At 30.3% G+C, this 25351-nt stretch overlaps 13 protein-coding genes and 1 non-coding gene across 14 annotated transcripts; 7 read left to right on the top strand and 7 right to left on the bottom strand.

Annotated features, from left to right (window-relative positions):
* Positions 1-289: 289 nt before the first annotated feature.
* SCDLUD_000606 (pyridoxine 4-dehydrogenase) lies at positions 290-1309 on the top strand (the record flags this gene model as incomplete). The annotated part of the gene is made up of 1 exon (XM_046078392.1): positions 290-1309. One exon carries the CDS (start codon positions 290-292, stop codon positions 1307-1309), a length of 1020 nt encoding a protein of 339 aa, XP_045936930.1.
* A 583-nt stretch (positions 1310-1892) lies between these two features.
* On the top strand, positions 1893-2033 carry SCDLUD_000605. The gene is made up of 2 exons: positions 1893-1930; positions 1988-2033. It is a non-coding gene; the product is annotated as a tRNA-Ser (tRNA).
* Positions 2034-2288: 255 nt separating this feature from the next.
* On the top strand, positions 2289-3065 carry SCDLUD_000604 (uncharacterized protein; the record flags this gene model as incomplete). The annotated part of the gene is made up of 1 exon (XM_046076695.1): positions 2289-3065. The coding sequence occupies one exon, from the start codon at positions 2289-2291 to the stop codon at positions 3063-3065; it is 777 nt and encodes a 258-aa protein (XP_045936929.1).
* A 570-nt stretch (positions 3066-3635) lies between these two features.
* Positions 3636-5681, bottom strand: SCDLUD_000603 (Zn(II)2Cys6 transcription factor domain-containing protein; the record flags this gene model as incomplete). Its single annotated transcript, XM_046078393.1, has 1 exon — positions 3636-5681. The coding sequence occupies one exon, from the start codon at positions 5679-5681 to the stop codon at positions 3636-3638; it is 2046 nt and encodes a 681-aa protein (XP_045936928.1).
* A 1557-nt stretch (positions 5682-7238) lies between these two features.
* On the bottom strand, positions 7239-8249 carry TAL1 (sedoheptulose-7-phosphate:D-glyceraldehyde-3-phosphate transaldolase TAL1; the record flags this gene model as incomplete). Its single annotated transcript, XM_046078394.1, has 1 exon — positions 7239-8249. One exon carries the CDS (start codon positions 8247-8249, stop codon positions 7239-7241), a length of 1011 nt encoding a protein of 336 aa, XP_045936927.1.
* Positions 8250-9069: 820 nt separating this feature from the next.
* Positions 9070-10140, top strand: AIM45 (Aim45p; the record flags this gene model as incomplete). Its single annotated transcript, XM_046078395.1, has 1 exon — positions 9070-10140. The coding sequence occupies one exon, from the start codon at positions 9070-9072 to the stop codon at positions 10138-10140; it is 1071 nt and encodes a 356-aa protein (XP_045936926.1).
* Positions 10141-10691: 551 nt separating this feature from the next.
* Positions 10692-12959, top strand: SCDLUD_000600 (uncharacterized protein; the record flags this gene model as incomplete). Its single annotated transcript, XM_046078396.1, has 1 exon — positions 10692-12959. One exon carries the CDS (start codon positions 10692-10694, stop codon positions 12957-12959), a length of 2268 nt encoding a protein of 755 aa, XP_045936925.1.
* Positions 12960-13026: 67 nt separating this feature from the next.
* SCDLUD_000599 (putative Xaa-Pro dipeptidase) lies at positions 13027-14634 on the bottom strand (the record flags this gene model as incomplete). The annotated part of the gene is made up of 1 exon (XM_046078397.1): positions 13027-14634. The coding sequence occupies one exon, from the start codon at positions 14632-14634 to the stop codon at positions 13027-13029; it is 1608 nt and encodes a 535-aa protein (XP_045936924.1).
* Positions 14635-15074: 440 nt separating this feature from the next.
* SAD1 (mRNA splicing protein SAD1) lies at positions 15075-16601 on the top strand (the record flags this gene model as incomplete). The annotated part of the gene is made up of 1 exon (XM_046081465.1): positions 15075-16601. One exon carries the CDS (start codon positions 15075-15077, stop codon positions 16599-16601), a length of 1527 nt encoding a protein of 508 aa, XP_045936923.1.
* A 120-nt stretch (positions 16602-16721) lies between these two features.
* On the bottom strand, positions 16722-17654 carry RPN11 (proteasome regulatory particle lid subunit RPN11; the record flags this gene model as incomplete). Its single annotated transcript, XM_046078398.1, has 1 exon — positions 16722-17654. One exon carries the CDS (start codon positions 17652-17654, stop codon positions 16722-16724), a length of 933 nt encoding a protein of 310 aa, XP_045936922.1.
* An 807-nt stretch (positions 17655-18461) lies between these two features.
* Positions 18462-19025, top strand: YPI1 (type 1 protein phosphatase-activating protein YPI1; the record flags this gene model as incomplete). The annotated part of the gene is made up of 1 exon (XM_046078399.1): positions 18462-19025. One exon carries the CDS (start codon positions 18462-18464, stop codon positions 19023-19025), a length of 564 nt encoding a protein of 187 aa, XP_045936921.1.
* A 170-nt stretch (positions 19026-19195) lies between these two features.
* NIC96 (linker nucleoporin NIC96) lies at positions 19196-22192 on the bottom strand (the record flags this gene model as incomplete). Its single annotated transcript, XM_046078400.1, has 1 exon — positions 19196-22192. One exon carries the CDS (start codon positions 22190-22192, stop codon positions 19196-19198), a length of 2997 nt encoding a protein of 998 aa, XP_045936920.1.
* Positions 22193-22764: 572 nt separating this feature from the next.
* LOC1 (Loc1p) lies at positions 22765-23391 on the bottom strand (the record flags this gene model as incomplete). The annotated part of the gene is made up of 1 exon (XM_046078401.1): positions 22765-23391. One exon carries the CDS (start codon positions 23389-23391, stop codon positions 22765-22767), a length of 627 nt encoding a protein of 208 aa, XP_045936919.1.
* Positions 23392-24222: 831 nt separating this feature from the next.
* On the bottom strand, positions 24223-25224 carry LSP1 (lipid-binding protein LSP1; the record flags this gene model as incomplete). Its single annotated transcript, XM_046078402.1, has 1 exon — positions 24223-25224. One exon carries the CDS (start codon positions 25222-25224, stop codon positions 24223-24225), a length of 1002 nt encoding a protein of 333 aa, XP_045936918.1.
* Positions 25225-25351: the final 127 nt, after the last annotated feature.

Raw genomic sequence — 25351 nt, 5'->3', positions numbered from 1 at the left:
TTATTCCAGAATATTCTACATATATATATATATAAAGGGGTGAAGAAATATAGTGCTCTTTTAAACTTTTTTTTTTTTTTTTTTTTTTTTTTATTATATAAATGCTGGTATATAACCTGAGAAGAAAACTACTACTGATTTGATATTTTTAAGCTTTAAACTTTCGATCATCTAATTTACTCCCATTTTATTCCGACTTTGAACAAATAATCGATAAACAGTAAGTGTACAATTCATTAGTACAATTAATATACATATAACTAAGCATAGAAAAAAAAAAAAAAAAAACATGTCTTCTACTGATACTTCTGCAGCCGCTCAAGAATTGAGAAAATCTTTATTAAATGATGTATCCACCAGTTACGGGTTAATGGGATTGACTTGGAGAGCTGAACCAGTTACATACGATTTAGCCAAGTACACATTGGACGAGGTATTGAAAACATGTCCATCCAGTAAAGTTATGTTCAATGTTGGTGAATTCTATGGTAATGATGGTATTAACTTAGAATATTGTTACAACTATATATCTCATTTGGATGCCAATGATAGAGAACGTGTTATAGTTAGTTGCAAAGGCGGTGTCGATCTGAAAACTCTAATTCCCGATGGCAGAAGAGAATTTGTTGCAAAATCGATTGAGAGTTGTTTACATTTTTTGAAATATATTGATATATTCCAAGTAGCTAGGGTAGATATGGAGCATTGGAGGGAAAGTTTTGATACCATTGTTGAATATATTAAGAAAGGGAAAATTGGTGGTATTTCATTGAGTGAAGTTACCTTAGATCAGTTGAAAACGATTAATAAAGAATATGGCGATTATATATGTTGCGCTGAACTAGAATTTTCCATGTATAGTAGGCACATTTTGGATGATGGTACCATTGCTTATTGTAATGAAATTGGATTGCCCATTGTTTGCTATTCACCATTGGGTGCCGGTATTTTAACTGGGGCAATTACCAAGAACGGAGACATTCCCTCAGGTGATTTTAGAAAATCCTTGAAGATGATGAGCGACAATGGTCTTAAACAAAACCTCCAACTGGTTGAATATTTGAAAAAGAATTTTTATATTGAGGGTAAAAGATCGTTGCCTCAAATTGCTATTAGTTGGATTTTACACTATAATAAGATCTTTAAAAAGACAAACTTAATTCCACTTCCAGGTGGTACAACTCCTGATAAAGTAAGGGATAATTTGACTGCGTGTGTTGATTTGTTAAGCGATGCCGAATTTGCTCAAATTAATGAATTTTTGAAGACATTTAATAGGGTTGGTTCAAGATATGAGTTTGCAGCTTAATACTATCATGCTTGATGTATTATTTGCCAGTTAGAAATCACTGCTTGTGCATATGAGTATGAATTTTTTTTTTTTTTTTTTTTTACTGTATCATTTATGTAAATGATTTTATACTGTCAATAAATGATAATTGATAAAAAAACAAATTTCAATTTTATTTGCTATGTTTTTCCGGCGGGGGAAAAAAAAAAAAAAAGGGAAAAATGCTCTTTTTGTGTGTTTATGGTACTTTTTCTTACATGTTTCTAAGCGGTGATTATAACGTTGAGGGTTTACAAATATGATTACATAATATAGACGGGAACTGTGTTGCTTGTCTTTTTATATATTCTAAACTAATCCTATAAAACAATAACATATATAACCTTTTTTAACTTAAAAATCGATTTCTAAGATAAGTCATCTCTTTAAATATATGATTTATTTTCACTATTTTAGTTTAAGGAAGTCACCCATTTGAGGGAAGTATTTCCCTTTGGAAAGCTTTTCATATTTTTGGTCGTACTTCCTTTTATACGAATTTTTATGGTTAGGAGAAGATACGCTAGAGAAGCTATGCCGGAAAAGAAATTTATCATTATTGGGCAACTTGGCCGAGTGGTTAAGGCGAAAGATTAGAAACTTCTTCTGTTATCATTAACAGTTGTGCTATCGGTGTTCATACCACCTAACGCTAATTATCTTTTGGGCTTTGCCCGCGCAGGTTCGAGTCCTGCAGTTGTCGTTATAATTTTTTTATTTTTTTTCCATACCCACACAAAGTTTTAAAAAAAAAAATTAATGAGAATAAAAACAAAATTATTAAAAGTATTGCATATACTTAAAGTAATAGAAACGTATTGTTATTACTGAAGATGTTTTTTTTTTTTTTTTTTTTTTTTTTTTTTTTTTTTTTTAAAGTATATAGCAGGATATTCATCAATGATATATAAAGTTGTTGATGTAAAAAATGAGGAAAACCTACCTCTGCCAATATACAATGCAAGTGCGTCAGAAACACAAGAAATGGCATGATGGAATATTAAAGTGTGACGATCTTGAAAAATGGATTGAGTTATATTCTTTTGATATTGATACTGGCACACAAGGTGTTTTATTGTATGGCAAGAAGAATATTGGTGTTAATAGATATAATAAATTAATATTCGAAGGTGGTGAGATTAAAATAATGAATGGTACCGGAGAAGCCTATTTATTAATGATTTTGGAGGAGAAAATACCAAATAATATTATTGCAAATACCAAAAATAACGTTAATATTAATAGGGACAAGGTTAATGGTAGTATGAAAAACGGTATACTTGATAATAATGGTAACATATCGTGTAATAAAAAAGGCTTTACTATCTCCACAGTTGATTTTAATAAGAGAAAGATTAAAGTTGAGAGAGCTTTGAAAGTTGCTGCACCTATTAGCATTGCTCATACCGCAGCGTTTAATACTAGTGCTCCAAAGGGGGAAAACATACCTAATAATGCTAAAAAAAAAGATGTTTTGATCAAAAGGATAGAAAAAACCATTGGAATTAAAAAAAATTTGCCACAGACAGTATCCTCAGCACAGAAATCAAGACTTGTTTCTCGCTTGTCATTTTCCTTATCGAATAAAAAAACCAAAATTAACGGCAAAATGATTGAAACAGTTAAAAAGACGGACATTGCTAGCAATTGTCGAGAAAATTCCACAAAACTAATAAAATATAGAATTCCTAAGAGGCATTCCATTATGAAACATAATATTTTTAGAATGGAATGAGGAACGTGCTTAACTTTATATCTAAATATCTGATATTGTTTTCATATTTTTTTTTAAAATTCAACGTGGTAAAATAGGAATAGATGAAAAGAGAAATGGAGGAGATACATAACAGGTGGATAATTAATTAAATATCGTAGGGATCAAGCTAATTGGCGAAATACGTTTTATATTAATGTTGCATACAATGGAGCGACTATAATCCATAATAAAGAAAATTATAATTGATAAACGAGATGTGCTGAATTATTCATCAGGAAACAGTTACTTGATTGCGTAAAAGCTGCACACAAGATAGTAAAAAGAGCTATAATAGGAATAAAGACTGAATAAATTCAAAAGTTGTTTTAAATAACCAGTGAAAAAAAAAAAAAAAAAAAAGGGAAGAAAAAAAAAAAAATAAAAAAAAAAAAAAAAAAAAAAAAAAAAAAAAAAAATTCATATATAGTAATAATATACAAAAAAGAAAATCAAACTAATCATAATGGTTAATAAATGCAGAAAAAGAAAAAAAAAAAAACAGAAAAAAAAAGGACAAACAAATGGATATATATATATATATATATATAATCATTCAGGTTTAATAAAATGATGATTTTTTTGAATAGGGGATTGAATACCTATATGTATTTTGTTATGATTATCACTAGCAAGATCGCCGTTACTAATATGAGCGTTATTGTTGTTGCCATCATTAATACTGCCCTCAATAATATTGGTTGTATTTGTATTATTTAATAGTCCACCACTTGAGTTATTATTGGTAGGAATGCCACTATTATTTACAATAATGTTATTTCTCATGTTTAAAGTCCCACCATTTGTAGAACTAGCATGGTCATTTACCATTCCATTAACAACAATAGAATTATTATTATTATTATTATTAATAACACTCAAATGATTGGTCACATTAAAATGTTGCGTTGCATCATCTATATGAGATACAGATGTACCTAACCCAGCCAAACCAACTACAGATACATTATTAGCGCTATTACTACTACTATTATTATTGTTACCGTTACTATTACTATTACTCATATTATTATTGGTAGAAGTATTATTACTACTATTTGAATTCAAAAGTACATTATTAGTAGCCAAATGACCAGCTGTTGATGCAAAAAATGGCTGTGGTTCAGTTTTAATCAGTGTTTGATAAAATGTTTGGTTGATATTAGAAGTATTGACGTTACCAAGTTGTTGCTGTTGTTGCATGTTTCCTAATTGTACATGATGATTTAATAAGTCGTTAGATGATGCTGTGGTTGAGAAAAATTTGTTATTAACACTATTAGCGTTCCTAGTATTGATAGCGGTGTTATAATTTTGGTATGCAGATTGGGCATCCTGCAGTTGCTGTTGTTGATGATGGTACCAGTCATCATTGTTATTAGCAATGGCATTTGCTGTATTATTGCTACTGCCATTAGTATTATTAACATGGATGTAGTGACTGCTATTATTAGTGGATGTAGTAGCTGCAGAATCCGTTAAACTATGAAGGCTTGTTGTTGTACTACTACTACTTATACTACGATCATTTCTGTTGGCAGTATTGCTATCATTACCGGTAGCAGAAGCAGTTACAACATCACTGTGATCCTCCTTGTTGAGTTTTCTTCTTCTTCTTCTTTTTCTTGTTTTGTTTGATGGGGGCGGTTCTTCAGTAATAGGCCTGTGTTTAATGGAAAATAAATTATCCTTGTTGACGTAGCCATCTTCGAAAAATTTATGATTTTCAGTATTATTATCCTCATCATCATCATCATCATCGTTATCACCATCATCCATACTATTACTATGATGTAGCAGTTGTTCTCTATTTTCGTTTGCCGTATAATTCACGGATTTTACTGCCATTTCGACATTTGTTGGAATAATAGAATAAACCACCTGATTTATGTTTAAATTTCCAGTAATTGGGTTGATAAAATAATCTTTGTTTTTCAATAGGGAACACCACACTTCTGCTGATTTGGTAAAACCTGGCAGTTTCAAAATATCATTTGGGTTCCCACCGTTGTTTAGAATATGATTTAATTGCGAACTTGTGGATTGTAATTGTTGACTAATTGCAAAATTTCCAATATTTGGATTCTCAAATGTATGGTTTTCATCATTGGTTATAGTACTTTTTAAGCTATGGTCAGCAGTATTTTCGATTTGATCATTGATGTCTTCTTCATCGTCTTCAGTGGTGGATTGGGTATGATTCTGTTGATTTTTTGGATTGCATTTAATTTTTTCAGAATTGTATTTTTTACCTAACAGGATTATTGAATCGTATTGCAATTTTTGGAATTGGATTATATTTTCTGGGTGTATATCAACCACATGGCTCTGTAGAATTTTATTGAAATCTAAAAACAAATAATTTAAGACTTTTTTCAACAGAGAAACCCTTGTTTCCAACAAATCAACATATTCTTGGTTATATAGCTTCTTCAATTTGCCTTGAGAATAGCTCAAATTGGATTTGGAATATGCGCATATTTTGTTTTCTAACAAACACCTTTGGCACGGCCTTTCGCCATCACATTTTGTTTTTGATTTTCTACAAGTGTCACAGGCTTTAGAAACTCTTCTTTTCGTACCATTTTTTGCAGGCATTTTTTTTAATTTTTATTTTTGATTTTTTCTTCTTCTTTCCGTCTTTGTTGTATATTATTATAGAAAAAAAAATGTCTCTTTATTTGAAGTTCAAAGGAAATAAATTTTTTCAGTTGTTTATATTTGTTAGAAAGAAAGGAAAAGAAAAGAACAATGCTAATGAAGGTGATGGAATGGAAAGAAAAAGGTGAAAACTAAACAAAATTAAAAAAATAATAATATCTTAAAATAAATAAATAAAGAATAATAATAATAATAAAAAAAAAAGTATGTTATAGATTGTTTTTGATATTCAAACTCCAATTTTATGAATATGACGAAGTCCAAGGGTTCTTTGAATTGGAAAAGTTATGCAGAACACTTCAAAGGAGATCTTTAACCAATTATGAGAGGAAGAACGTGTATGTCTTTAGTAAAAGGGGAGAACAGAGTGATTTGCAATTGCATTACCAGATGGAGGAGAAAGATAATAAATAAAATAAAAAAAAAAAAAAAAAAAAAAAAGAGATGGAAAAAGGAAAAAGATGATGAGAGAACAAAAGCGAATACAAGAAGAATGCAATTATATAATAATAAAGTAGAAATAGAACGAAGAAAGGAGGAAAAAAAAAAAGAACCAAAGGCATAGGTCAAGTTATTGTGTATCCAAAAGCCTATACGGTGAAGCTGTTGATAGTATGTTTTTATTTATCTATTTATATAGACATTAAAATTGATGAAATAATAAAATAACAATAAAAAGAAAGAGAAGAAAAAAATTTTTTTTTTTGAAAATAAAAAAAAAAAACCTCAATCTCCTTTTTTTTATTTTATTTTTCTGTTATTATTGGTTCAGTTTTCTGATATTATTAGGTTATTATTTTCATATTTTTAAAAGAAACAAAAAAAAAAAAAAAAGAATAAAAACTGAACATAAATAAATTAAAATTCTTGGTAATAAAATCTGGGTGATTAGTCTGCCCAAGCACTCCTTTTACTTCGACTAATTTTCATTTTCCACAAAATAGGAGATAAATTACTTAACAAACTACTCCTATTTTATTAATTCTATTAACTTTTCGAAGTAAAAAAAAATAAAAAAAAATAAATAAAAAACCACTCAAAAAAAAAATATATTTCTTTGTACACGCTTATTTCTTGTTTCGCGTTTTTATTACCTTATCGGTAACGGCTTCTTACAACTTCTAACACAAAGATTAAAATGAATACGATCATGACCAATCAATGCAATCTTATCGTCTTCCCTCCTTTCCTCCCCTTAAATCATCAAAGATATATATATATATATATATATATATATACCCAGTGTTTTACACATTAAGGTAATAAATTACTTCCCGTTTTCTCTTCTTCCCCTCAAGCAGATTGATTTTCTTTTTCGTTCGTTAAAAATTTTAAATAACACATTATATACCTGGCTATACACATATATGAACCATACACAAACAGTAATACTCAATTGTAAATTTCACCTAAATAGTGACAAGTGCGAGCAAAAGAGGAGAGAGAGAAAGTTAAAAAAAAAGGGGGAAAAAAAAAAAAAAAAACTTTCGCCACTCAAGCTTTAACTTTCTTTTCAATCAAATCAAACAGTGTGACAATATCGGCAGAGAATTTTCTTATACCTTCGGACAACTTTTCAGTTGCCATAGCATCTTCGTTTAATTCAAATCTGAATTTTGGTTCATCATGAATAAATGAAGTCTTCTTAATAGAAACATCATCTTTTGCCAACTCAGGTTTTAAAACAACTGGAACAGAACCTTTAGTGTCATTCAATAACTGATCCAATAAACCTGGAGAAATAGTTAAATAGTCAACACCAGCCAAGTTCTTGATTTCATCAACATTTCTAAAGGAAGCACCCATAACAATGGTTTTGTAATCAAATTTCTTGTAGTAGTTGTAGATAGCATGAACACTCTTAACACCTGGATCGTTACTAGCAATAGAATAATCGACAGAAGGATCATTCTTCTTGTACCAATCCAAGATTCTACCAACGAATGGAGAAATCAAGGTGACCTTAGCTTCAGCAGCAGCAACGGCTTGACAGAATGAAAATAATAAAGTTAAATTAACATGAATACCATGCTTTTCTTCTAATTCTTTGGCAGCTTGGATACCTTCCCAAGTAGAAGCTATTTTAATCAAGACACGTTCTTTAGAAATCCCAACCTCTTTATACAATTGAATGATTTCCAATGCCTTTTTAATAGTGGCTTCTTTGTCAAAGGACAATCTAGCGTCAACCTCAGTAGAAACACGACCTGGGACAATTTTTAAAATTTTAGAACCGAATTCAACCAATAATTTATCAACAGCAATTTCAACTTGTTTGCTTACATCGTCACTTTTGCCCTTGGCATATTGAACAGCCGCATTAATTAAGCTTTGGTAGGCTTCTTTTTTGGAAGCAGCCAAAATTAATGATGGGTTTGTGGTAGCATCCTGTGGGGAAAACTTAGCAATAGACTCATAATCACCGGTATCAGCAACAACTACTGTACCAGTAGCTTTTAATTGTTCTAAAGCGTTAGATAATTTTTGTTTCTTGTGTTCGGACATTAGGTATGTATATTTTTTATGTTGTTTTTATCTCCTTGAGAGTATTTAGCTTGATTTTCTTTATTTTGAAATTTAAAAAAAAAAAAATAGTGAAGAAAGAGAGTGGTTATAGTTTTAATAGGAAAAAGGAGATAGAAATAAGTGAAAATAAAAAAAGAATGGAATGTAGATTGTAGATCTGTATATATATATATATATATAAGGATTAGACAAAACAAAAAAGAAAAAGAAAAAGAGAAAGAAAAAAAAAAAGGTTAGAGAATGAGAGGTGGAAAGAGGGAAATTGATCATCTTAAGGGAAAAGAGAGTGGAATTGTTGGTAGTAATTTAATCTTTGGAAAAAGTGGCAGCAGCGCATTACCAAATAAATAAATAAAACTGTAAAGCGTTGAAAAAGAATACGTAAATTTTGAGGCAGGGGGTGCGCGTACGGTGACAAACGAAGCAAATAAATTTAAAGTAATTTTAATTTATACTTAAACATGGAAAACAGTGTCCCGTATACAATTCAATTCAATTCAATTCAATTCAATTGGTAATCCGGGTAAATAAATAATATACAACATACCCGGTCACACTCCTTTTTTTTTTTTTTTTAACAAATAATAATAATTTCTTCAATCTTTTTGGAAACTAATTAAATATTCTATAACATTCTACACTGTTTTCAATCTTTTTCTTTTTTTTCTTTTATTTTAGCACTTTTCTCATCACCAATAATAATAATAATAATAATAACAATACCCATTACATCTTTTGTCCGTAACCAATAATCAATTTTCTCTCTCTCTCTCTCAATCAGTACATCACTTCATCCTCAATGTTTGCCGCTGCTACGAGAAGAACTTTGTTCAGAAATATCCCCACCACACACACCTACAGGTATGGTTCCACTTTGGCATTTATCGAGTACAATGCTAAGCAAAACGTTTTAACACCAGCTTCTAGATCTTGTTTGCAAGCCGCCAAAAAACTAAATCAGCCAATAACTGCCTTATTACTGGGTTCTAATTCAGATAAAGTTGCTATCAAAGATACTCCAAATATTGTTTCTAAAGTCTTGTATAACACAGATCTCAAGTTTGACCACCAGTCTCCTGAATATATATCCCCATTGATATGTGATATATTGAATAAACAAAATTTCACTCATTTTGTCATAGCTGCCAATAGTGTTGGCAAAAATATTTTACCAAGAGTTGCCGCTTTATTGGATTTACAACCGATTTCCGATATAGTTGATATAGAAAGTGATAAGCAGTTTGTTAGACCCATCTACGCAGGAAATATTCTAGCCACAGTCCAATCTGAGCAACCTAAGAAACTAATAAGTATTAGAACCTCTGCATTCCCAATAGACGAGGAGGAAACTCAAGCAAAAGTTGATAATGCTGTTTCTATCCCCACCCAAGAATATCAATTCGAAATTCCAAGCGATATTAAAAGCACACAATACGTTGGCTCCAGCACCGTTCAAAACGAAGATGGCAGACCAGACCTAAATAGTGCCAAGGTTATTGTTTCAGGTGGTCGTGGTTTGAAAACTAAGGAAAATTTCGAAAAATTAATTGTTCCCTTGGCAGATGCATTTAAAAAAGTCCCCAAATATAACGGTGTTGCAGCTGCTATTGGTGCCACCAGAGCTGTTGTTGACGCAGGCTTTGTTGATAATAGTTTACAAATTGGTCAAACAGGTAAAGTTGTTGCTCCAGATTTGTATATTGCTTGTGGTATAAGTGGTGCTATACAACATTTGGCCGGTATGAAGAATTCCAAAGTCATTGTGGCTATCAATAAGGAAGAAGACCAGCCGATTGAAGAAATTGCAGATTTTACCTTGATCGGCGATGTTAATGATGTTCTACCAGAACTTACCGAAAAACTGGGTTAAAACAAAATTAGCAGTTTAAAATCCACGGCTTTTTTCTTTTTCTTTTTCTTTTTTTTTTTTTTTTTTTTTTTCTCTCTTTATTAAATGAAACTGTTATCCATTGTATATACGATTAGTAGGCTTATATACGATTATATAAGTTGTAGTTGTTGAAATCGTTTATACTAGTCGACTCTAATCTTTTTAAGTTCTAAGATACTTGATTTTCTTTTTTATTTTTAATTTTAATTTTTTTTTATTTTTTTTTTTTTATTTTTTTATTCTTTTTTTTTTTTACCCTGTAAGAAAGGGTTATTACAATCAATAATTGCAACAGTAAAATATAAGAAACACATATACACAGGTACATATATATAAGCTAGTATTCTTCGTTTTTTTCTTTCCTTTTTCCTTTTTCTTTCTTTTTTTCATTTTCTTTTTTTTTTTTTTCCCTTTTTTTTTTTTGAATTATTTTTTAACAAAAAAGAACTTTAAATCAAAGAACTGGTAACCTGTATAATTGATCGAGCTCTATCATGTCGGACAAAATCTCATCAAAAGGATGCCATAAAATGCGTGATAAATACATTAGCCACAATAGGGTTAATGATGTAATAAGCCCTTGCGTATCTCCGACACCAATTAATCCAAGTGTTAAGGACAATGATGAACTTACACCATTGCTACTTTCTCAATCAGTTGATAATCAACAAAGCAGAAAAGATGACGATTCAACCAGCATTCAGAGAAATATTATTAATTTCCCAACAAACAGAAAACCGTCATTAAAACAAGTAATACCATATTACTTGCCTATTCTTAATTGGCTCCCCAAATATACCGTTCCGAAGTTTATAGGTGATTTTTCTGCTGGTTTATCGTTAGCTTCATTCCAAATACCCTTGGCAATATCATTTGCGACCACAATGGCCCACTTGGATCCATTAACGGGTCTTTTCAGCTTATCCTTGACACCTATAGTTTATAGTGTAGTTGGTTCAATCCCTCAAATGATCGTAGGACCAGAAAGTGCAATTTCTCTAATAGTAGGCCAAACAGTAGACCATCTAGTTAAGGAATACAACAAAAATGGCGAGGAAGTTGTGGACCCGCTACTGGTTAGTGCATCACTAACTTTCATAAGTGGCACTACTTTGTTTCTTGGGGGAATTTTAGGGTTGGGATTTTTAGACAACATACTATCACAAGTTTTATTAATGGGCTTTATATCTGGCGTGGGTATCACAATGATCGTTGGATCGTTTATTACCCAATGCAAACTGGACCACCTATTTAAAAGCGTACCTGAACATTATCATTCGACTTTTGATAAAATTGTTTTTTTATTTAAATATTGCGATCTTTCGACCATAGACCGACCAACTGTACTCATAAGCGTGTTATCATTTTCTGCATTGATTTTATTGAGATGGTTGAAAAAAAAATTAAGTTATGATCGAAGACATAAATGGGTATTTTTCTTTCCGGAAATTTTATTTGTTGTTTTACTTTCAATCTACTTCTCTTGGAAATGCGATTTACATGGTAACTATGGTATTTTACTCGTCAAATCTATGGCACGTAAAAGGGGTAAAAAATCCACAAAATCACCTTCAACTTCAATATCTTTAACAAATAAGGATTTTGTATCATTGTGGATGCCACCTTTCTCTACTCTGAATAAATTCAAATACGAATTATTACATCCGGGCATAATGGTCGCGCTGCTAGGATTTTTCGAATCCACAACAGCTTCCAAATCATTGGACTCCCTGTATAACATTGAACTATCCTCTTCTAATAGAGAATTAGTGGCTTTGGGATCTTTGAACATTGTCGGTTCCATGATAGGTGGTTGTTTACCCAGTTTCGGTGGATATGGTAGGTCTAGGATCAATGCCTTATCTGGAGCTAAAACAACTTTTTCCGGCGGAATAATGGGTGTGTTTACATTACTTACAATATTCTGGTTTTTACCTTATATAGAATATGTGCCCATTTGTGTATTATCTTCCATAAGTTCAGTTATAGGGTTAAAATTGTTGGAAGAATCTCCACATCTTTTGAAGTTTCATTACACTTGCCGTGGTTACTCTGAATTATTTATGTTTACTGCAGTTTTCATCACCACTATAACATATTCTTTGGAAGGTGGTATAACCGTTGGTATTGTAATTGCTTTGATTAAAATTGTCAAACATTCTACAAAATCAAGAATTCAGTTATTGGGACGCAAAAATAATAGTGACAAGTTTGTTCACGTTGATACTATGGGTTCCACAAGGGCCAGTCATCACCATAATCATCATCATCATCAACAACAACAAAGCCGTCATGAAAGTATTGTTTTTGAAATAGAAGGTTGCTTAATTGTTAAAATACCAGAACCATTAACCTTTACTAACTCTAGTGATTTGAAAATAAAATTGAAAAGATTAGAGAAATTTGGTTCCACAAAACAACATCCAGCTGCACCTAGATCAAGAAATGAATCTATGACTAGATTTATTATTTTTGATATTAACGGAATGACGAACATAGACTCATCCGCAGCATTGGTGCTCTACGAAATCATTAAAGATTATACTTTTAAGAAAATGGCTAGAGTCTTTCTTGTTGGTAAGTATGTTCCAGTTAGAGTCAAAGATAGATTAGCCAATTCTGGAATCTTGGAATTGGTACAATACGACGAATTTAATATTAACGTTGGTGATTCAATTTTTAAAAATATAAAAAGTGTTTTACAAGTAATTGATTATTTGGAGGCATGTGGTGATGATGATACCAATTTTATTGCTGGATCCATAGATACATCAATTTTTAATTCCAATATTGTATAAAATTATTAATATTCGAATCAAAAGTTATCTATTTATTTATTTATTTATTGACAGAATTTAAATAAGTTCATACAATGTTATGATAATGACTCCTGCCCTTGTTAATACCATCCTGGACAATTTGTTCAATCTTATCAGGGTCACTTGTTATACAAGTCAAATTTTCATAACCACCTTTGGTAATCACCAAATCATCTTCAATTCTAACGCCGCCTACGTATAAATACTTTTCCATGATTTTTTCATCAACAACTTCAACTCTTTCAGGATATGGTGTCAAAAATTCTCTTATAATAAATGGATTAAAATAAATACCTGGTTCTATAGTAACAACCATACCTTCTTTTAAAGGCCTACGAATCCGTAAATATCTAAAATATGGATCTGGATCCTCATAGTTTGGCCTACCACCAACATCATGTGTATTTAACCCCAAATTGTGTCCACAACCAGTACAGTTAAAACAAACAGTAACTCTTCTGTCATAAATCTCCTCGGCACTAAACTCAGATCTGAAAATTCCTAATTTTAAAAAATGCTTGATTAAACAACGATGGGTGGCCAAATGAACATCTTCCCAATTAACACCTGGCCTTATTAAACCCATTGCAGTTTTTTGCATATCCAATACAGCTTCATATATTTCCCTATGTTCCTTAGTAAATTTACCATCAATTGGGAAACACCTAGTGACATCTGCAGTATAATTTTCCCATTCTGCACCTGCATCAATCAAAACAGAATGCTTGTTTTCCATCGTATCATCATTATTAACATAATGTAAAGTGGAACAGTTAACACCAGAACAACAGATTGGATCATACCCTTGGTTTTTGGAACCCTGTCTAATCGCATGGTATGTAAATTCAGCCTGCATATGAATTTCGTTGGTTTCAATCGGCAAAGCACTCATAACAGCTAGATGACATTTATCAGTGATGTCACACGCTTTTCTCATTAGACATAGTTCGTAGTCATCTTTACATAACCTAGCTTCATCCATCGCCTCAAAAAATTTAGGGTCATTCGGTGTCAATTTGGAAGAGATTTCAATGGGTGCATGATCTAAATCAGTAGTATAAACCAGATCTAAATTGCCTTGCCCAGAGCTAATATACTGCATAATTTTGTCAGAATATAAAACTTCGTCAACATCATATTTGGCCAGGGCTTCTTCTGGTGAAAGCGGCATACCACTCCAAACTACATCATCTCTAATGATTGGTGGTAAAAATAAACACAATTTCTCCGTTTGGAAATTATAAAACATAAAAGTGTTTGGCAAATCACAGCCAGTTAAGTAAAAAAAGTATTTTTCTTGGATAAATTTTTTTGTTTGATCACAATATTTGATTGGCTCTAAAATTGAAGATGATAAAAAAACACCAATTTTCTTCCCTGACAGATCCTTATTCAACTCGTAGAAAAAAGATTTAACTTTGTTGTTATGTGCTTTGGCTGGATATTTTTCATTTGCTAGAATAGTATTTGTTCTGGCAATTATGTCGGGACTTCTCTTTCTGATAGGTTCAAATGGTAATGTTGCGTTCATTTTTTTTTCGTCCAAAATAGAGTTATTTTGTTGATGGTTGTTGTTTGAAAAGTATTTTTTTAGTGCACCAATTGCTAACAAGGAGGTTGATCCTATTAAAGAAGCTTGTTGTATGTTATCCATTCGCTTTTTGTTAATGAGATTTGTAACCTTGGTATATTTTGTTAATGATATTTTATTGAATGGGGAAATGAGTTTAAACATGAAAGTTTTAGAATAATTTTTATAATCAAAACTTTCAAACAAAAAGAAAAAAAAAAAGAAAAAAAGGAAAAGGAAAAGGAAAAATTTATATCTTTGTTAAATATCTTTTTTTATCTTGACACATTTTTTTTTTTCCCTTTTTTTTTTTTTTATAAATAAAATTGGTTGCTTGTGCTTTTTGAAACGTTCTCGCACCAAATGCTTTTTTATTTTATTTTTTTTTTTTTCGATTGGCTCTCAATTTTAAAACGAAAAAAAAAAAAAAAAAAAAAAAGTCGAAAAATTTGGAGGCAATAAGTTATATATATATATAAAAGAAAACATACCTTCAATTCACTTTCTAGTTTATTACCAAAGATATGTCAAAAAGGTCTTTCAAAGGCAATGACAGTATCAACAAAAAGAAAAAATTAAAAGGCACAAAAAAAATTATTATTTCAGATATTTCCAAGATTCAACACTTAGAAACATCCTGCATAATATTAAAAAACTTAGCCTTTGATAATGAACCAATATGCTCCGTAACCTTATCTAATTTGAATATTTACTGCTGCTTAACATGCGGAAAATATTTCCGTGGCAAAAATTTTGAATCTCCTGCTTACCAACATGCTTTGCAAAATTTTAATCATAAGTTATTTGTGAAAATGTGTAATGATACTGATAATTATAATACTGTTCACCAATTTATCACTTTGCCTGATATGGAACTTATAGATGCTTCTAAAAGTAAATTGTTAACTATTATTCAAAATAACATAAATCCTAAAGCAATTACTATAAATACAATAGAAAATAAAGAGTGTTTTGATTTCATCAATAAAAAAAAATACATTACCGGATGTGTTCCACTAACCAATGAACAAGGAATGGACCATGTTAACGTTATAATTCAACTATTATCTCAATTAAATGAGTTTAAATCTTTTAATGAAGAAAATAATATCCTTACCGCTGCTACCAATTCAACCTGCCCCAATGGTAGTAATGATACAAGTGTATTGTTGCAAAAAAAATTGTTAAAAATAATTAGAAAGATATGGAATCCAGAATTAATTAAAGCAAATATATCACCCATTGAGTTAATAAATTTTTTGAATAATCATTATTATAGTAATCAAAGAAATTTTGCTTCAGAAGAGTTCCTTCATTCTTTAAATGACCCAAAATCTCTGTATGTCTGGTTGATTCATCATTTACATAACAAAAAGTTATTGACAGAAAATTTAAAAGGATACATACTAGTTACAAAAACTAAGATTGACCTAACTAATTTAAAACCGATACCGAATGAAAAGCCTAAAAAGTTTATCACACCTTTTTACCTATTATCAGTGGATCTTCCTAAAACTTCAATTTTTAAAGAACCTATTACTAAAATATCAAAAAATAATGATGAGGAGGGGAAGGAAGAAAACTGTGAAAATTTACTTTTATCTTCCTTGATTGAAGATAAATTTACACAGCCTCATATCAGTAAGGACGGTTTTAGGTGCGAATATGAAATTAAAAGCTCACCAATGCATTTATTAATACATATTAATAGGTTTGAAAATAGTACAACCACTTTGAAAATTTCAACCAACCTACGGAATAAAAAAATCGTGGAGTTTCAACCTGAAATGAAATTATTTAAGAATTCAAATAATATTAATGGAAAGAATGGAGTTAATTATAAATTAAAGTGTAATATAATTTACAATTCTAGTGATAAAAGTAATACAAACAAATGGAGCGTCCAGATATTAACACATCTTGCTAAATTCGACGCATCACCAAATAAGGAGGAACAATGGTTTGAAATTGATGGTTTGGAAGTGAAAAAAAGTGATGGTGTTTTATTATTTCTTCAAGAATCATATTTTCAATTGTGGGAAAGAGTTTAACGACGAGACACCATAAAATTTTTATTCAATCACTGCTATCAATATTTTTATATTATTGCTTAACAAATATACAAATATATATATATATATATATATATATATAATTATTATATAGAGTACCTATTTTATAGCGACAGAATCTACACCTGATGTTAAAACGGAAACAATATTATCTTCCAATAAATTGGCTGCAGTTTCAGTTAAATGTTTCTTTGGATCTTGCTTACCTACATAACGTGTTTTTAATTCTTCTTCATCCAATTCCTTCTCTTCTTCAATCCTCTTTAAATATTGCTCAGCAATTTTGACCATTTTTTTTGTAGAAGTCAAATTATGGGTTTCCTTTTCATTGTAATCATGTAATTTCAATCCATTTTGCCATTGTTCTTTATGTAGATTCATTAACATGTTTATCTCTCCATGCGTTTTGTGATAATCAATATTTAAAGAGTAATAATGCCTGTTCAAACCATGAATTAGGGCCTGGATATTTGGTTTGTTCAAAAGCCCAGTATTTGATGTTGTTTGTCTAGTTTCCTGATTTCTCATAATGGTAGCAGCGTCTATTAATCTGAAAGCATCAATGACTACTTTACCCTTAACGGACTGAATTGGATCAACCACAACGGCAACTGCACGATTGTTTAATTGTTCAAAAGATTTCTGCGTGTTAACATCGACTGAAGACAACCAGCATCCAAACCCGGGATGTGAATGGTACCAACCAACAACCATTTGATCTCTACCAGTTTGCTTCAACATATCCATCATTTTGGCTTGGAATACATCATCAACTGCTTCAACAGAAACACCAGTACCGGATTGAGGCATGGCAAAAACATCCACAACCTTAACTGTGTAATCATCTACAAACTCACCTAACATCAATCCCATCACCTCCATGGGAACACCCGCTCTACCGTGTTTCAACATCTTTAACAAAGCTAAAGATGATATGTAAACGGTCTCTTTAGTATCGTTTATTGCTTGTTCCGAAGTGTTCATAGAACCCAAACCTGCTCTTTGATTAATTAAACGTTGTAGTCCCTCCATGCCTTTTTTTTTTTTTTTTTTTTTTTTTTAAATATATTATTTAGTATATGTTATTGTTTGATAATAAAATGTTATTAATTGTTTAACCAATTGCAAAAAAGTAATGTATGTATGTATAAATATAGAAACCTTTGTGTATTATTAAACTTTCCTTTATTGCTACTGTTTAAGAGAAATTATTTCAAACTCTATCCTACTTTTATTATCTGATTGTTAAATGTATATATTTTATTTTTTTTTTTATTTTCTTTAAAGGAACTTTTACTTATGGCAGTGGCAAAAAAAAAAAAAAAAAAAGACTTTCCAATACAAAAATGAAAAATGAAAAAGAAAATAGGCACAGTTATAACCCGGCCATACATTGGAATAAAATACAAGCCCTAAAAGACAAATCAATATATATATGAAGCAAAGTGAAGCTTTCCCAATTAATTCTAAAATATTCAAAATTATATCGCAATCTCAAATTGCAAGAAATGCTTTTGTTTTAATGCACATGACCTTCGTGCTAAATGATAATGCTGGCGATCATCTTTTTTTTTTTTTAATTTGGATTATTTTAATTTGGATTATTTTAATTTGGATTATTTTAATTTGGATTATTTTAATTTGGATTATTTTATTAACCTATCCCTTTTTTTTTCTTTTTTTCCATTATTTGTAATTATTTAAGCGAGAGAACGAGGGACATGTAAGTAATTGTCACAATGTACTCAATATTAACCACTCTCTACTTATTATTGTTGAGTATTAAAGTCACGTAATTCTTTCATAACAAAAAGATACACCAAGAAAAAGTAATTAAATATGCCATCCAATAACAACAGTGACAATATAAAGACAACAAGCGAACAAAATGGTTCCACAACAATGACTTTGACTGATTCGTTTTCCAATGTAATTCACCTACGGGGTTCAAACAATGATACTACCAAGGCTGATCAACCCCAATCAAATAAAAATAAAACCAAGGCAAATGGTAAGAAAAAGCCACAAGTTAGGTGGAAACAAGATGTCGTGGATAACGAAAATATGAATAAAAAAAAAACCAAGATATGTTGTATCTTTCATCCTGCAGAAGAACCAAGTGATGATGAAGTCGAAAAAGAAGGTGATGATAAAAAGGAACAGGACTGTAATTGTAACGATAATCATTACCATAGTTTAGATGGTCACGATCACGATGATACTGGTGCTGATAGTGATAGCAGTTCCAGTGGCAGTGATGATGAATATGATTTTGACACAAGGAGACAAAGAAGATTAGAAAGAAGAATAAGGGAACTAAAACAAGAACAAGATGAACCATACACTCCATCCAATGCATATGAAATCCAGCCAGATTATTCTCATTTAAGGCATCTAAAATAATTTTTTTCTCTTCCTTTTTTTCTCTTCCCTCTTTTTTTTTTTTTTTTTTTTTTTTTTTTTTTAATATAATAAAATTATAATTTATATAAATGTAAATATGTAAACACAGACACACACACATATATATATATATAATTACAAAAAAAAAAATTAACAGAAATGAATAAATTTTACAAGTCTGCTTCCAAATTTAACAAAATGTTATAGGTTTCCTTTGACATTTTGTATTGAGTTATACCAGAATAGGTCATGCAGTTCTTGGCAATTCTTTTTAATGCTTTAAGTTGTTGTCCCTTACTTTCATCATTCTGTGGTTTATTGCCACCAGTTAAGATTTTAACCAAATGAGAGACACATGACATAGTCAATATCAACAAATTAGGGATATTTTTCATAATATATTCATTATTAATCATCAATGACGTGGCACCTCTCCTTGCTGTCACTTCATCGGCGAAAACTGGTATTAAATCCACTTGGTTCAGTAAATCTAGGCAAATCTGCCATTCGTCATTACAAAACAACCTCCAAATATCAACTAATTTCAATAAAGTTAGTAAAGTTTCTTTATTTTTAGAGCTTATCTTGGAAGTGATTTGTAAATTACTATTATTTAAATAAATTTCAGAAAGTTGTGATGCAATTGTGATCATATTGGTATCATCAGTTTCTTCCCATAATAACTCTTTTTGTTGATGTTTTTGCAAATAGTCAAATCCACTTAATAAATCACTCAAATTTTTATTGACTATAGAAATAACAATGTCATACTCTTCGCTTAATTGATACAATAATAAAGAATCTTCCACTCTCCCACTTTCATCCGCCTTTCTAGCAGCCCTTTCTGTAATAGTATGCAAAAATTCATCCTTATCCTTCAATTTCATCAAGGGATATCTCAATTCTAATATACCGGGTACTCTTGTACCATCTTTATTATTAACTCTGCCCAATAAAATGCTAAACTCTTTTGTGCTTAAAACCAACTCTCTCAACATTTCATGACAGGTTCTAATATAGTTTTCGTTAGTATCATCCAAAGTTAACAATAAAATATATTCCACAGCAACTTTGGGATCGGATTTGATAAAACTAGAAATATAAGTCGCCAATATTTTATCCAAGGTCACAACTAAGCTTTTTTTGGAATTGTCCAATTTTCCATAATAATACAAACCAAAAATCAAATGCATCGTATCCATCTCATGAATTATCTTAGTATCTCCCAAAACGTACCCAACAAATTCATGATACAATCCACTTAACAACAAAACTTGCATGTAATTATTAGCGCTAAAGTGAGCAACACCATAGGATAACACAATGTTTTGGAAATCCTCTAAACTATATTTCTCCAAAGAGTCACCTAAAGCACTACCAATACTAGACTCGTCAGTTATTAAAACTAAATGAAACCATAACCAGTCTTCTACACTAAATATGACTCCGGTAACAGTCTTGCGAGTTAAGTCGCATTTTCCAATTATTTTATAAACAGCCAACCTGTATGGATCACCATTTAATGAATTTTTTATGTGTTGGTTATATTCTGTATGCAATTTTGTTTGAAATTCTACAGGCAATTCACGATTAGGGGAAGTTGCATAGTGTTTTAGATATGTTAGAAATGAAGATTCAATCTTTCTAAAACTTGTTTTATTTTCAATAGCAACCTGTAAAGCTTCACTCGAACAGCCCGCGCGTAATAAATAGTAAATTAAAGCCCAGACTGGAATATCGTTAATAATAGTTAAGTCCTTCATCTTCCATTGATTTGTAGTAGATGATTTCAATTTATATTCAACAAAGGATCTAATTTTATTCACCACGGTTGGCAATCCTTCATTATTAAAATTTTTTTTGTACAAATTATCTACATATTGTAAAAATTGCCTTTCCAAATATTTTTTACTATCTTGAATGACGTCTTTGGAACTACCACAATTCTCTAAAATCTTCCAACATTCTATAATTTGTCTATATTGGGCTAAACTAGAGATATTATTATTATTATTATTACTATTACTATTATTACTACTATCTGAAAAAAATATGTCGTTTAAGACTGTTTCAGTTAATGGGAAGTTCAACTGACCCAAGACATTGTTTTGTCTTTGATTATTTAGTTCATGGATAATAGAAGCATATTTCCTGAATCTTTCTCTTAATAAAATATTTTCATTAACATTCAATCTACTATTCTCTAAAACTTGTGTTAATAACTCTCGCGATTTATTACCCCAAGAAACCCTTTCCAATGGGTAATCAGAAGCATTAGGAGCGTTGGAAAAAGTACTAGTAACTTTACGCTTTTTTACTAATATTCCAAAACATTCCCTAACCTCTTGCTTTCTTTTCTCCCATGAATCCAAATTGAAGTTTTTATTAACAAAAGAGTCAAAATCTTTAGCAGCTACAACTAAAGAGTTTTCAATTGAAGATAAAATACTTTCATCCTTTTTATTCCTCAAGTAACTATCTAAATCAGTTGAAGTTTTCATACCGTTATTAATAGTATTAACTTGGGTGGCATCAGAATAGGGCAAATCAACTCTTTTTTCATTACTTGAAGGTGGACAGGTAGAGGTAGATGCAGTTGCAGAAAGAGTGGATTGCTGAAGATTTTTATTTGGCAAATTTTTCAAGTATTGCTCAACATCCTGAATCGGTAACCCACTACCAGCTAATAAATAATGGGCTCTGGTATAATCTTTAATGTCTATGCTGGAGCCTAATTGTAAAGAGCGTTTAGCAATTTCACTTAAACTTAATTGAACAGAATCTCCTAGTAATGATAAATCGGAATCAGTGTTAGACAAATTCCTAGCAGATTCACCACCGATTAAGGAGGGTAAGTTCCTGGAAGATTCAACCAGCTCAGTCAAACGTGTTTTCTTATTTTTGATTTTATTGTTTTTATCGGCGCCATTAGTAGCAATTATTGGTGCAGCACCTTGGTTTCCAAATGAACCAGAAGTTGTCAAATTGGTAGTAGCATTACTGTTAGTATTAACAGCAGCGACGGAAGAAGAAGTAGGTTTAGAACTTGAATTAAAGTTTAATTTGGTATTGTTGTTGGTATTATTAAGTTTACCATTAACATTGCCAACATTGTTATTGTTTGCAATAGTGTTGTTAAATAAAGGCAATCGAAATGTGCTTGCCATTAGTATATTTTTGTTTGAGTATTTTTTTTGCAATATTTTCCAATTCAACTTATTGCGTATTGGAAATATGATATATTAAACTGGCGGGGAAAAACAAGAAACAAACTGGTTAAAAGAGAATAAAAAATTGAAATTGAAAAAAAATTTAAAAAAAAAAAAAAAAAATTTAAAGTTTTATTTACCATTTTAACAATTTTTGTTTTTTTTTTTTTTTTTTTTTCTTTTTTATACTTTTTACATAACTTTTGTAAAGTTAAAAATTAGTACGTGGATTACCCGAGCTGTTTTTTTTTTTTTTCTTTTTTTTAAAGAAAATCAATTTCAATATGTAAAAAAAAAAAAAACCTTCAACCAAAAATGCGTAAGAATAAAACTTGAATACTCCCAGCTGAAACTCTAGCAAAAAGAGGAGTGGTGGTAATGACTAAAGCAACACTAATATAAGAAAATTATACATAACATTCAATTATTTTACATAAATAACAATACTAATAAAGTAAAACCAAAAGGTAAACATATATATATATATATATATATACATATAATGTTGTAAAACCAAAAATGATGCTTACCTAAGCAAATTTAACGCTTTTTTTCTCTTTACTAACAGGCTTATCTTTATTATCTTCATAACCAGTAGTTGCATGCTGCTTTTTAATTAGTTCCCTTTTATTTTTTCTACGCAATGTTCTTGCAACACTAGACTTATTTTTAATTTCATCCTTTTTTTCTTCTAATTTTGTTTGTTTCTCCATTTCTCTTCTTTCTATTTCTTTCCTTTTCAATTCTCTAATTTCCTCTAATCTTCTAGCCTTTTCTAATTTACTTTCGTCAACTTCATCTTGTTTATCACCAACACTTTTCACTAATCTTTGTAAAATTAAGCTATCATGATCTTTCAATAATTTTTTACCCTTTTTACCACTTTTTAATCTCAAACCAGGAATAATACTCTTATTCAATTCAGGTATATTTAAATTTTTTTCTAATTGCTTTTGCTTCTGCTTTTCCTTTCTTTGTGATCCATATAATAAGGCTTTTCTTTGTTCCTTTTTATTTGGTGCAGCATTTGTGGTTCCTTTCTTTTGTTGTTTATTTACTTTAAATGATAATTGATTAGATGCTTCATTATCTTGAAACATTTCAGGACGCACCTCACGCATTAAACTCTGTCTCTTAGTTCTTTTAGCTGTACCCATTGTTATTATTTTAATTTATTTGATCCTAGTTTTTTTTTTTTTTTTTTTTTTTTCCCTTATTATAGAACTAATTAAAGAATAAAAAAGAAAAAAATAACAGTTTAAAGTTTTATATTCGCTATCATTGAATTTAATAAATCTAATAATAAAATCTAACAAGTATTTTTATTTAGTAATATTTGAAGTGCTAAAACTTTTTTTTTTTCAAAAAAAAAAAAAAAAAAAAAAAAAAAAAAAAAAGAAACGACAAAAATTTTAAATAAAAAAAATTAGGGTAAAAGTGTCTGACATTTGCCCTATTCGATCACAAGAATAAAATGTGTTAGAATAAGAAACTCATTTAAAATATTCAACTTTAAGTGTCATTATGTTTTAATCAGACTTATTTAAAAGCAGTAGTAAAGAAAGCATGAGAAAAAAAAAAAAAATTAATAAATATAAAATATTTCCTTTTATATAAATATAATAATATATCTTTGTCTATTCTTTATTTCATTTAACCCTTCATATCAAAATAGTAATATTCTATTTGTAATATGATAATAGTAGCAATAAAATATAAAGTATATTTGCCCATATTTGCACCTTTTTGACGATAATGATACATATAATAATATTAACAATAAATGATTTTTATAATAAAAAAAAAAAGAAAAGAAAATTTTAAAGCTGAAACCAGGAAAACACACGCATACTAACAGATATTAAGAATAAAAGAAAATACTAATAACAAAATAATAGAACTAAAAAAAAAAAAAAAGAAAAAGAAAAAAAGAAAAAGAAAAAGATACACTGGGTCTAGACTACTTATAATCAAGCAGAAACTTTGAATTAATGTGATATAACACCTGACTGTCCCTCCTCGACCGGCTCTTCTTCAACTGGCTCTTGGATCACTTCCTGTTCAATTATTTCCTCTTCAATCGGCTCTTCTTCGACTGGTTCTTGTTCCTCATCCTCATAATATTCTTCACCTTCTTGTGGTTCATAAACATCATCGACGGTTTGATGGAAAGACAATGTTGGCTTAACTTGTGCAGTGTCTAAAGTCCAGTTATCCAATGCAGCCTCAGCATCAACAATAATTTGCTTAGAAGCTTCATAACCATCATAAATAGGTCTACCTTCACCAGGAGTAACGGGTGAATCGTCTAATAATTCCAACAAGGCCTTACCATAACCAGCAATCAAAGCATTTTTTTCAGCCAATTCCTTATAAGAATCAAATAGATAGGCAAAGGAAGCCTTCAACTTTTCTCTTGTGATATTAGATAATTGAGCTTCGGCGACTAAACTTTCAGCTTCAGCTCTGACTAATTCTTGTTCCAAAACAGCTAATTTAGGCGAATTTGGGTCTTTGTACTTTAAACCAGCAATTACGTCTGTAATCTTTTGCTTACGGTCTCTAGATGGTTGAACAGAAGCTTCAATGTTTCTAATACTTTTCAAAGTCAACCTATATTGATCGTATTTATCAATAAACTGGTCTTCTAAATCACCCAATTCATACAACAACACCCCTAGTTTGTCAGTAACATCACTAACATCATCATCGTTATCCATACCCCACAGGGATAATTGTTTGGCAGCATCTCTCTTTTCAACCGCAACTAATTCCCAGCTTTGTAAAATGGACTTTTCGGTTTTAACCAAGGCATTCAATCTTCTAGATAACATTGGACCAACATTGGCGGCAGCGTTCTTACGAAAAGAAGAGCCAATAGAAGCTTTACCAAAAAATTGTGACCTTGTTGAACTTGGAGGAGGAGGAGGGTTTTGTAGTTGGGCTTGGGTAGGTGTTCTTTGGTTTCTTAAAGAGTAAGTCTTATTCATGTTGTTTTACGTCGTTATTGATCGTTGTTAGTTGTTTTCTTAATGTATTGAAGGGGGGAAAAAACTGTTATTAGGGTGATATATATATATATATATATATTGGGTTAATATTAGTATCAAAATGAAT

The sequence above is a fragment of the Saccharomycodes ludwigii genome, chromosome I (genome assembly GCF_020623625.1).
Source record: "Saccharomycodes ludwigii strain NBRC 1722 chromosome I, whole genome shotgun sequence".
Lineage (NCBI taxonomy): Eukaryota > Fungi > Ascomycota > Saccharomycetes > Saccharomycodales > Saccharomycodaceae > Saccharomycodes > Saccharomycodes ludwigii.
The sequence above is the reverse complement of the archived record's forward strand: the minus strand, read 5'-3'. Positions and strand labels throughout refer to the sequence as shown.